This window comes from Oncorhynchus tshawytscha, unplaced genomic scaffold, assembly GCF_018296145.1.
Source record: "Oncorhynchus tshawytscha isolate Ot180627B unplaced genomic scaffold, Otsh_v2.0 Un_contig_2949_pilon_pilon, whole genome shotgun sequence".
NCBI lineage: Eukaryota > Metazoa > Chordata > Actinopteri > Salmoniformes > Salmonidae > Oncorhynchus > Oncorhynchus tshawytscha.
This window is the reverse complement of record NW_024609743.1, coordinates 160,910-172,961: the sequence shown is the minus strand read 5'-3', so window position 1 is coordinate 172,961 and position 12,052 is coordinate 160,910. Positions and strand designations below refer to the sequence as shown.

General features: G+C 44.5%; 2 protein-coding genes across 2 annotated transcripts in view; one reads left to right on the top strand and one right to left on the bottom strand.

The window, feature by feature from the left end:
• Positions 1-7,570, bottom strand: part of clec16a (C-type lectin domain containing 16A) — a 111,510-nt gene extending 103,940 nt beyond the window's left edge. Inside the window, exons 1-4 of the mRNA XM_042317485.1 lie at positions 7,319-7,570; positions 5,501-5,629; positions 3,869-4,002; positions 3,458-3,606 (exon numbers count right to left, since the gene is read on the bottom strand). Coding sequence (XP_042173419.1) covers positions 3,458-3,606; positions 3,869-4,002; positions 5,501-5,629; positions 7,319-7,392 — 486 coding nt within the window. The 5' untranslated portion in view covers positions 7,393-7,570. The remainder of the gene's footprint in view (positions 1-3,457; positions 3,607-3,868; positions 4,003-5,500; positions 5,630-7,318) is intronic.
• Positions 7,571-7,969: 399 nt separating this feature from the next.
• Positions 7,970-10,568, top strand: dexi (Dexi homolog (mouse)). Its single transcript, XM_024409367.2, has 2 exons — positions 7,970-8,938; positions 10,057-10,568. The coding sequence occupies exon 1, from the start codon at positions 8,484-8,486 to the stop codon at positions 8,751-8,753; it is 270 nt and encodes an 89-aa protein (XP_024265135.1). The 5' UTR covers positions 7,970-8,483; the 3' UTR covers positions 8,754-8,938; positions 10,057-10,568.
• Positions 10,569-12,052: the final 1,484 nt, after the last annotated feature.

The following is a 12,052-nucleotide window of genomic DNA, read 5'->3' as shown; positions in this document are numbered from 1 at the left end:
GGCCCCTCATTCCCGATATAGGGCACTACATTATGGACCCCTACTCCCTATATAGGGCACTACATTATGGCCCCCCATTCCCTATATAGGGCACTACATTATGGCCCCCATTCCCTATATAGGGCCCTACATTATGGCCCCTCATTCCCGATATAGGGCACTACATTATGGCCCCTCATTCCCGATATAGGGCACTACATTATGGCCCCTCATTCCCTATATAGGGCACTACATTATGGCCCCTCATTCCCGATATAGGGCACTACATTATGGACCCCTATTCCCTATATAGGGCACTACATTATGGCCCCCATTCCCTATATAGGGCCCTACATTATGGCCCCCTTCCCTACTTATGGCCCCCTACTATATATAGGGCACTACATTCTGGCCCCTCATTCCCGATATAGGGCACTACATTCTGGCCCCCATTCCCTATATAGGGCACTACATTATGGCCCCCATTCCCTATATAGGGCCCTACATTATGGCCCCTCATTCCTGATATAGGGCACTACATTATGGCCCCTCATTCCCTATATAGGGCACTACATTATGGCCCCCTACTCCCTATATAGGGCACTACATTATGGCCCCCTACTCCCTATATAGGGCACTACATTCTGGCCCCTCATTCCCGATATAGGGCACTACATTCTGGCCCCTCATTCCCTATACCGGGCACTACATTATGGCCCATCACGCCCTATATAGGGCCCTACATTATGGCCCCTCATTCCCTATACCGGGCACTACATTATGGCCCCCTACTCCCTATATAGGGCACTACATTCTGGCCCCTCATTCCCGATATAGGGCACTACATTCTGGCCCCTCATTCCCTATACCGGGCACTACATTATGGCCCATCACCCCCTATATAGGGCAATACATTATGGCCATTTACCCCCTATATAGGGCACTACATTATGGCCCATCACTCCCTATATAGGGCAATACATTATGGCCATTTACCCCCTATATAGGGCACTACATTATGGCCATTTACCCCCTATATAGGGCACTACATTATGGCCATTTACCCCCTATATAGGGCACTACATTATGGCCATTTACCCCCTATATAGGGCACTACATTATGGCCCATCACTCCCTATATAGGGCACTACATTATGGCCATTTACCCCCTATATAGGGCACTACATTATGGCCCCTTACTCCCTATATAGGGCACTACATTATGGCCATTTACCCCCTATATAGGGCACTACATTATGGCCATTTACCCCCTATATAGGGCAATACATTATGGCCCATCACGCCCTATATAGGGCAATACATTATGGCAATTTACCCCCTATATAGGGCACTACATTATGGCCCCTTACTCCCTATATAGGGCACTACATTATGGCCCCTTACTCCCTATATAGGGCACTACATTATGGCCATTTACCCCCTATATAGGGCACACTACATTATGGCCATTTACCCCCTATATAGGGCACTACATTATGGCCCCTACCCCCTATATAGGGCACTACATTATGGCCCCTTACCCCTATATAGGGCACTACATTATGGCCCCCTACCCCCTATATAGGGCACTACATTATGGACCCCTACCCCCTATATAGGGCACTACATTATGGCCCCTTACCCCCTATATAGGGCACTACATTATGGCCCCTACCCCCTATATAGGGCACTACATTATGGCCCCTGCTCCCTATATAGGGCACTACATTATGGCCCATCACGCCCTATATAGGGCACTACATTATGGCCCATCACGCCCTATATAGGGCACTACATTATGGCCCCTACTCCCTATATAGGGCACTACATTATGGCCCCTACTCCCTATATAGGGCACTACATTATGGCCCCTACCCCTATATAGGGCACTACATTATGGCCCATCACGCCCTATATAGGGCACTACATTATGGCCCCTACTCCCTATATAGGGCACTACATTATGGCCCATCACCCCCTATATAGGGCCCTACATTATGGCCCATCACGCCCTATATAGGGCACTACATTATGGCCCATCACCCCCTATATAGGGCCCTACATTATGGCCCATCACGCCCTATATAGGGCACTACATTTACATGTTAGTCATGTAACAGACTATCCAGAGCCACTTACAGTCGTGAGTCATTTAGTAGACTGTGTGGCTGTCAAGTCACCCCCCTCACCTCGTGGTAGTTGTCCAGTCCCCCCCCTCACCTCGTGGTAGTTGTCCAGTCCCCCCCCTCACCTCGTGGTAGTTGTCCAGTCCCCCCCCCCTCGTTATAGAAGAAGTGTACGGTGTAGTTGTCCAGTCCCCCCCCTCACCCCTATAAGAAGGCACTGTACGGTGTAGTTGTCAGTCCCCCCCTCACCTCGTTACAGAAGTCATTTAGTGACTGTGTGGTTGTCAAGTCCCCCCCCACCTCGTTATAGAAGTCCAGTCCCCCCCCTCACCTCGTGGTAGTTGTCCAGTCCCCCCCACCTCGTTATAGAAGAAGTGTAAGTTGTCCAGTCCCCCCCCTCACCTCGTTATAGAAGAAGTCCCCCCCCCTCACGGTGTAGTTGTTCAGTCCCCCCCACCTCGTTATAGAAGAAGTGTACGGTGTAGTTGTTCAGTCCCCCCCACCTCGTTATAGAAGAAGTGTACGGTGTAGTTGTTCAGTCCCCCCCCCCGTTATAGAAGAAGTGTACGGTGTAGTTGTCCAGTCCCCCCCCACCTCGTTATAGAAGAAGTACGGTGTAGTTGTCCAGTCCCCCCCCTCACCTCGTTATAGAAGAAGTCTACGGTGTAGTTGTCCAGTCCCCCCACCTCGTCCCCCCCTATAGAAGAAGTCGTGGTAGTTGTCCAGTCCCCCCCCACCTCGTTATAGAAGAAGTGTACGGTGTAGTTGTCCAGTCCCCCCACCTCACCTCGTGGTAGTTGTCCAGTCCCCCATCTCGTGTAGTTGTCCAGTCCCCCCCACCTCGTGAAGAAGTGTAGTTGTCCAGTCCCCCCCTCGTAGTAGTTGTCCAGTCCCCCCCCCTCACCTCGTTATAGAAGAAGTGTACGGTGTAGTTGTCCAGTCCCCCCCCCCCTCACCTCGTGAAGTAGTTGTCCAGTCCCCCCTCACCTCGTGGTAGTTGTCCAGTCCCCCCCCCTCACCTCGTGGTAGTTGTCCAGTCCCCCCCTCACCTCGTGGTAGTTGTCCAGTCCCCCCCTCACCTCGTGGTAGTTGTCCAGTCCCCCCTCACCTCGTGGTAGTTGTCCAGTCCCCCCCTCACCTCGTGGTAGTTGTCCAGTCCCCCCTCACCTCGTGGTAGTTGTCCAGTCCCCCCCCCTCACCTCGTGGTAGTTGTCCAGTCCCCCCCCCTCACCTCGTGGTAGTTGTCCAGTCCCCCCTCACCTCGTGGTAGTTGTCCAGTCCCCCCCTCACCTCGTGGTAGTTGTCCAGTCCCCCCCCTCACCTCGTGGTAGTTGTCCAGTCCCCCCCCTCACCTCGTTATAGAAGAAGTGTACAGTGTGGTTGTTCAGTTTGAGTGACAGGGTCTTCAGGAAGGAGATATAATAGGCCATGATCTCCTCGTCTGAGAAGTCAAACTTGTGAACGATGATGGAGTTGACGTGGTTGTTGGACAACAGGTAATCTAGAGGAGGAGAGATGAGGAGAAAACAGTTATACAACTGAAATATCTTATTCATGCTGATTAAAACTCTGGGGCATCTAAACCACAGGTGGCCAGTGTGTGTGTGTGTGTGTGTGTGTGTGTGTGTGTGTGTGTGTGTGTGTGTGTGTGTGTGTGTGTGTGTGTGTGTGTGTCACCGTGGGGTCTGTGTCTGTGTGTGTGTGTGTGTGTGTGTGTGTGTGTGTGTGTGTGTGTGTGTGTGTGTGTGTGTGTGTGTGCTCACACAGCGACGTCTCGTGGCTGATATTTTCAAACAGGATGTTAAGCGTCTGGAGTAGCTGGACACAGACGTAGCGGCCGGACTTCTGGCGAAGGATATTCAGGAAGAACGCAAACATATTCTTCTCCAGGAAGAAGCTGAGAACAGAGAAGATACAGAGTAGAATAAAGTAGAGTAGAATTAAGTAGAGTGTGGTACAATAGAGAGGAATATAGTAGAATAAAGTACAGTAGAATTAAGTAGAGTAGAATTAAATAGAGTATGGTACAATAGAAAGGAATAGAATATAATATAGAGTAGAATAAAGTAGAGTAGAATTAAATAGAGTATAGTACAATAGAAAGGAATAGAGTAGAATATAGAGTAGAATAAAGTAGAGTAGAATTAAGTAGAGTATGGTACAATAGAGAGGAATAGAGTAGAATATAGAGTAGAATAAAGTAGAGTAGAATTAAGTAGAGTATAGTACAATAGAGAGGAATAGAATAGAATATAGAGTAGAATAAAGTAGAGTAGAATTAAGTAGAGTATAGTACAATAGAGAGGAATAGAATAGAATAAAGTAGAGTATAGTACAATAGATAGGAATAGAGTAGAATAAAGTAGAGTAGAATTAAGTAGAGTATAGTACAATAGAGAGGAATAGAATAGAATATAGAGTAGAATAAAGTAGAGTAGAATTAAGTAGAGTATAGTACAATAGAGAGGAATAGAATAGAATAAAGTAGAGTACAGTACAATAGATAGGAATAGAGTAGAATAAAGTAGAGTATAGTACAATAGAGAGGAATAGAGTAGAATATAGAGTAGAATAAATAAGAGTATTACAATAGAGTAGGAATAGAATAGAATATAGAGTAGAATAAAATAGAGTAGAATAAAATAGAGTAGAATTAAGTAGAGTATAGTAAATAGAAAGGAATAGAATAGAATAAAGTAGAGTATAGTACAATAGAGAGGAATAGAGTAGAATAAAGTAGAGTATAGTACAATAGAGAGGAATAGAATAGAATAAAGTAGAGTATAGTACAATAGAAAGGAATAGAATAGAATAAAGTAGAGTATAGTACAATAGAGAGGAATAGAGTAGAATAAAGTAGAGTATAGTACAATAGATAGATTAGAATAGAGTAGAATATAGAGTAGAATAAAGTAGAGTAGAATAAAAAAGTAGAGTAGAATAGAAAGGAATAGAGAAAGTAGGTAAATAGAGGAATAGAGTAGAATAAAGTAGAGTATAGTACAATAGATAGGAATAGAGTAGAATAAAGTAGAGTACAATAGATAGGAATAGAGTAGAATAAAGTAGAGTAGAGTACAATAAAGTAGAGTAGAGTACAATAGATAGGAATAGAGTAGAATAAAGTAGTGTAGAGTACAATAGATAGGAATAGAGTAGAATAAAGTAGAGTAGAGTACAATAAAACAATGTTTAATAGAGTAGAGTACAATAGATAGGAATAGAGTAGAATAAAGTAGAGTAGAGTACAATAGATATGAATAGAGTAGAATAAAGTAGAGTACAGTACAATAGATGGGAACAGAGGAGTATAACAGAATAGAGTAGAGTATAGTACAATAGAGGAGTAGAACAGAATAGAGTAGAATAAAATAGTGTCGTGGTTAAAGTCTTACTCGAAGACGGAGCTATCGTTCTGGTCTCCCCAGATGAGTATCTCAGTGATGGAGCGAATGGTCTCCACCAGCAAGTTCCTGTTGCTGTCTGTTACCGTTGTGTTCTTAGTCAGGACATGGTACATATACCTAGAGGGAGGAGAGAAGGAGGGAGAAGAGGAAAGGAAGGGATGAGAGGATATGGACAATGGTAGAAAACAGGTTGTTTTTCAGTAAAACGTGTGGTGGCTATACCGCACTGTCAATTTGAACTGGCACACCCACTCTGGACCACGGAATATGACTAGACTACCGTCACATAGACGGGATGGTATGGATTCATGTAGCTAGCTAGCATTAGTATATCTAGATGTTATCAAGTAATGACACCCATCATGTAGCTAGCTAACGTTAGTATATCTAGCTGTTATAATGACACCCATCATGTAGCTAGCTAACGTTAGTATATCTAGCTGTTATAATGACACCCATCATGTAGCTAGCTAACGTTAGTATATCTAGCTGTCATCAAGTAATGACACCCATCATGTAGCTAGCTAACATTAGTATATCTAGCTGTTATAATGACACCCATCATGTAGTTAGCTAACATTAGTATATGTAGCTGTCATCAAGTAATGACACCCATCATGTAGTTAGCTAACATTAGTATATGCTGTCATCAAGTAATGACACCCATCATGTAGCTAGCTAACATTAGTATATCTAGCTGTTATCAAGTAATGACACCCATCATGTAGTTAGCTAACATTAGTATATCTAGCTGTTATCAAGTAATGACACCCATCATGTAGTTAGCTAACATTAGTATATGTAGCTGTCATCAAGTAATGACACCCATCATGTAGTTAGCTAACATTAGTATATCTAGCTGTCATCAAGTAATGACACCCATCATGTAGTTAGTATATCTAGCTGTCATCAAGTAATGACACCCATCATGTAGTTAGCTAACATTAGTATATATCTAGCTGTCATCAAGTAATGACACCCATCATGTAGTTAGCTAACATTAGTATATCTAGCTGTCATCAAGTAATGACACCCATAATGTAGTTAGCTAACATTAGTATATGTAGCTGTCATCAAGTAATGACACCCATCATGTAGTTAGTATATCTAGCTGTTATCAAGTAATGACACCCATCATGTAGCTAGCTAACATTAGTATATCTAGTTGTTATAATGACACCCATCATGTAGCTAGCTAACGTTAGTATATCTAGTTGTTATAATGACACCCATCATGTAGCTAGCTAACATTAGTATATCTAGCTGTTATAATGACACCCATCATGTAGTTAGCTAACATTAGTATATCTAGCTGTTATAATGACACCCATCATGTAGCTAGCTAACATTAGTATATCTAGCTGTTATAATGACACCCATCATGTAGTTAGCTAACATTAGTATATCTAGCTGTTATAATAACACCCATCATGTAGCTAGCTAGCTAACGTTTCGTAGCAGTCATATTCATCTGACATTGTTCACATAGTTGTGACAAGGAAACAACAGTGACGTTAGAGAACTAACGCATTTGGTTTAACAGTACAAGCTAAGTGGATTAGCTAGGTATGCTAACCATGTTAAACGTTAGCTTAGTAAACTATCGGGGTTAGCTGGCTAAATCGACCAAACAGTTGCTTTTTGTAACAGAAACAAAAACAGAATCATTTAAATTGAGGATAAATTCAGGTTAGGTTCCTCCCCGTTCCGTTTATGTCGCCACCGTTTAAGTAACGTTTTGTAACAGAACGAGCGTAATGAATACACCCCCGCCGGGTAACCTTAGCAATTATGCTAGTTACTTACTTCAGATGGTCCAGGGAATGGATATTTTTTGTTTTCCCCTGTCCTCCTCCCCAACTCCGTGACCGACCGAACATAGTTGCACTTTAAAAAATTAAAAAATAAAGATGTTGATGCTAGCTTAGTTTTTGTTGTTGTTGCCTGTTATATCAATCCCATCACGTCCATATATCCCCCCCGTACAAGGTGTCCAAAATATCAAAATATCTAGCTAACCAAATAGCTCTGGCTAAGTAAGCGAGAAGGGGACGTACCCGAACGTATCTTGTGAGGAATAACGCGTTACGTAACTGGTTTAGTGCCGGGGATTCTGGGACATGGAGTTTCTTTGTTGTGTTCCGGTAACACAATTTCATTAAAATGACAGTTACAAAAAACTACAAATCCCAAAACTGTTTTTGGGGAAAAAAAATCGAACAGTTTTTTTTTTCTCCAACATTTCGGGGACGTTGATTGGTCTTCATCCTACAGCGATGAACACAGCAGCCAATCAAATACCAATGCGAGGAGCCATCGACGTAAAACGCAACAAACGTCAAAACCGATTGAAAAGGCGGGATCAATGTGATCGAAGTCTCAGTTGACCATTCACAGGACGGTAATTCTTATGATGAACCAATCAAATGCTTAAGCTATATAGACGCAACTGTACTGTTTTGACCGTAAGGTCGGACTGTTTTGATGCAGTTAGCGGAAATGTTGACATGAAAATGTAACGGGAGGTCTGGATTATCGAATTTATTTCCATCGATAGAACATATTCCTGTATAGTAATAGAAATCACGCTATAGTCGTTGGCCGGTCATAGCTAACCAGGGCAGGCATGTTGCAAATAACACAACAGTTTTTTTTCCTTCGACCTTCTCAGAGAATATCAAGAATGCATCGAGTTAACACTGTGTTTACATGAACTAGTGGTGTCGAGCTGAACGTCTTTTTTTTTGATGTTATAGGTTATTTCGTGTACCTCCTAACTAATGTCAAATCGCTTGATAGCTGTGCTATTGCAAAAGCTGGTCATTCAGGACAAATCATTGCTGTCTCCGCCGAAATGGACACTCCAAATACACTGTCCATGTTACTGCTGGTCTCAGCGCAATGACACTGTCCTTATCCTGCTCCTTGTCAACATAACTTGCTGAGCTAAACTTTCCCGGTTTAGTTTTCTATGACACTCAAAACTTATGCTCGACTAGATTCGTTGGAATCGCTCCTCAACGAACTTCCCTGTATGTTTTATCTGGGCCTGTTTTTTGTGAACGTTTTGATCCTCTACTATGCCTTTCTAATGGAATACATCGTCCTGAATGTGGGGATAGTGTTTCTACCGGAAGATATGGACCAGGCGCTGGTGGACCTAGGGGTACTATCTGACCCGGCCTCTGTCCCTTACGACACGGACACAGAACTCGATGTTTTCGAGAGGTACCTGGAGTGAGCTGAGGCCCACGGCTAGAGAGGCAGAGAGAAGCGCCGCTGCACCGGCATGCTCCACCGGGGTGAACTGGACTCCTACCGGCCTGTGGTGATGATGATGATGATGATGGGAGAGACTGATACTGGGAACTCCAGGAGGAGGATATTTGTCTTGGCTTGGAGCAACATTGGCTGCGGGATGAAAAAGTAAGGAGGGATAGAATGATAATGGTGATAGGATGACAGTTTGCTGCTGCAGTGATGCCAGGGGTGGGGGTGATGCCAGAATGGGGTGATGCCAGAATGGGGTGATGCCAGAATGGGGTGATGCCAGAATGGGGGTGATACCAGGGGGTGGGGGATGCCAGGAGTGGGTGATGCCAGAATGGGGGTGATACCAGGGGTGTAAGTGATGCCAGAATGGGGGTGATGCCAGGGGGTGTGGGTGATGCCAGGGGTGTGGGTGATGCCAGAATGGGGGTGATACCAGGGGTGTAAGTGATGCCAGAATGGGGGTGATGCCAGGGGGTGTGGGTGATGCCAGAATGGGGGTGATGCTAGAATGGGGGTGATACCAGAGAGGTGGGTGATGCCAGAATAGGGGTGATGCCAGGGGTGTGGGTGATGCCAGAATAGGGGTGATGCCAGGGGTGTGGGTGATGCCAGAATAGGGGTGATGCCAGGGGTGTGGGTGATGCCAGAATGGGGGTGATGCCAGGGGTGTGGGTGATGCCAGGGGGGTGGGTGATGCCAGATGCCAAATCCTGATGCCAGGATTTGGTTTGAATTGGGTTGGGCCCTCATCTCAACCTTGTAACATCCCTGACTATCCTCTATGTTGTAGAGAGGATCAACCCTGTAACATCCCTGACTATCCTCTATGTTGTAGAGAGGATCAACCCTGTAACATCCCTGACTATCCTCTATGTTGTAGAGAGGATCAACCCTGTAACATCCCTGACTATCCTCTATGTTGTAGGACCTACAGTCCTATAGTAAATACATTCATTCATACTTTAACCTACAGTCCTATAGTAAATATAGTAATACATACTTTAACCTACAGTCCTATAGTAAATACATTCATTCATACTTTAACCTACAGTCCTATAGTAATTATAGTAATACATACTTTAACCTACAGTCCTATAGTAAATATAGTAACACATACTTTAACCTACAGTCCTATAGTAAATACATTAATTCATACTTTAACCTACAGTCCTATAGTAAATACATTAATTCATACTTTAACCTACAGTCCTATAGTAAATACAGGCTATTCCTGCCCATCTCTAACATGTGGCCCCTTGTCTTCTCCACAGGTTGTCAAGGCTCAAGACCAAATATCTGGAGAGATTCAGAACCAACAGACAGACAGGACAATTCACAGCAGAGTTACCTGTCAAAACTGTCTTAACTGGCCAATCAACAAGCAGAACTGTCTTAACTGGCCAATCAACAAGCAGAACTGTCTAACTGGCCAATCAACTACCAGAACTGTCGAACTGTGGCCAATCAACAAGCAGACCTGTCTTAACTGTGGCCAATCAACAAGCAGACCTGTCTAACTGTGGCCAATCAACAAGCAGACCTGTCTAACTGTGGCCAATCAACAAGCAGACCTGTCTAACTGTCCAATCAACAAGCCGGACTGTCTAACTGTGGCCAATCAACAAGCCAGACTGTCTAACTGTGGCCAATCAACAAGCCGGACTGTCTAACTGTGGCCAATCAACAAGCAGACCTGTCTAACTGTGGCCAATCAACAAGCAGACCTGTCTAACTGGCCAATCAACAAGCAGGACTGTCTAACTGGCCAATCAACAAGCAGAACTGTCTAACTGGCCAATTAACCAATCAACAAGCAGAACTGTCTAACTGTGGCCAATCAACAAGCCGGACTGTCTAACTGTGGCCAATCAACAAGCAGACCTGTCTAACTGTGGCCAATCAACAAGCAGGACTGTCTAACTGGCCAATCAACAAGCAGGACTGTCTAACTGGCCAATTAACAAGCAGAACTGTCTAACTGGCCAATCAACAAGCAGAACTGTCTAACTGGCCAATCAACAAGCAGACCTGTCTAACTGTGGCCAATCAACAAGCAGGACTGTCTAACTGGCCAATCAACAAGCAGGACTGTCTAACTGGCCAATCAACAAGCAGAACTGTCTAACTGGCCAATCAACAAGCAGAACTGTGACTGGCCAATCAACAAGCAGAACTGTCTAACTGGCTAATCAACAAGCAGAACTGTGACTGGCCAATTAACAAGCAGAACTGTCTAACTGGCCAATCAACAAGCAGAACTGTCTAACTGGCCAATCAACAAGCAGAACTGGCCAACTGGCCAATCAACAAGCAGAACATTGCGCGATCAGGGGACCCTAGAGAACTGACCTAGGATCAGTCAACCTGACAGGACAGCACTGTAGTGTTTACTAACTCTGACCCTAGAGAACTGACCTAGGATCAGTCAACCTGACAGGACAGCACTGTAGTGTTTACTAACTCTGACCCTAGAGAACTGACCTAGGATCAGTCAACCTGACAGGACAGCACTGTAGTGCTTACTAACTCTGACCCTAGAGAACTGACCTAGGATCAGTCAACCTGACAGGACTGTAGTGCTTACTAACTCTGACCCTAGAGAACTGACCTAGGATCAGTCAACCTGACAGGACAGCACTGTTGTGCTTACTAACTCTGACCCTAGAGAACTGATCTAGGATCAGTCAACCTGACAGGACTGTAGTGCTTACTAACTCTGACCCTAGAGAACTGACCTAGGATCAGTCAACCTGACAGGACAGCACTGTAGTGTTTACTAACTCTGACCCTAGAGAACTGACCTAGGATCAGTCAACCTGACAGGACAGCACTGTAGTGCTTACTAACTCTGACCCTAGAGAACTGACCTAGGATCAGTCAACCTGACAGGACAGCACTGTAGTGCTTACTAACTCTGACCCTAGAGAACTGACCTAGGATCAGTCAACCTGACAGGACTGTAGTGCTTACTAACTCTGACCCTAGAGAACTGACCTAGGATCAGTCAACCTGACAGGACAGCACTGTAGTGTTTACTAACTCTGACCCTAGAGAACTGACCTAGGATCAGTCAACCTGACAGGACAGCACTGTAGTGCTTACTAACTCTGACCCTAGAGAACTGACCTAGGATCAGTCAACCTGACAGGACAGCACTGTAGTGTTTACTAACTCTGACCCTAGAGAACTGACCTAGGATCAGTCAACCTGACAGGACAGCACTGTAGTGTTTACTAACTCTGACCCTAGAGAACTGACCTAGGATCA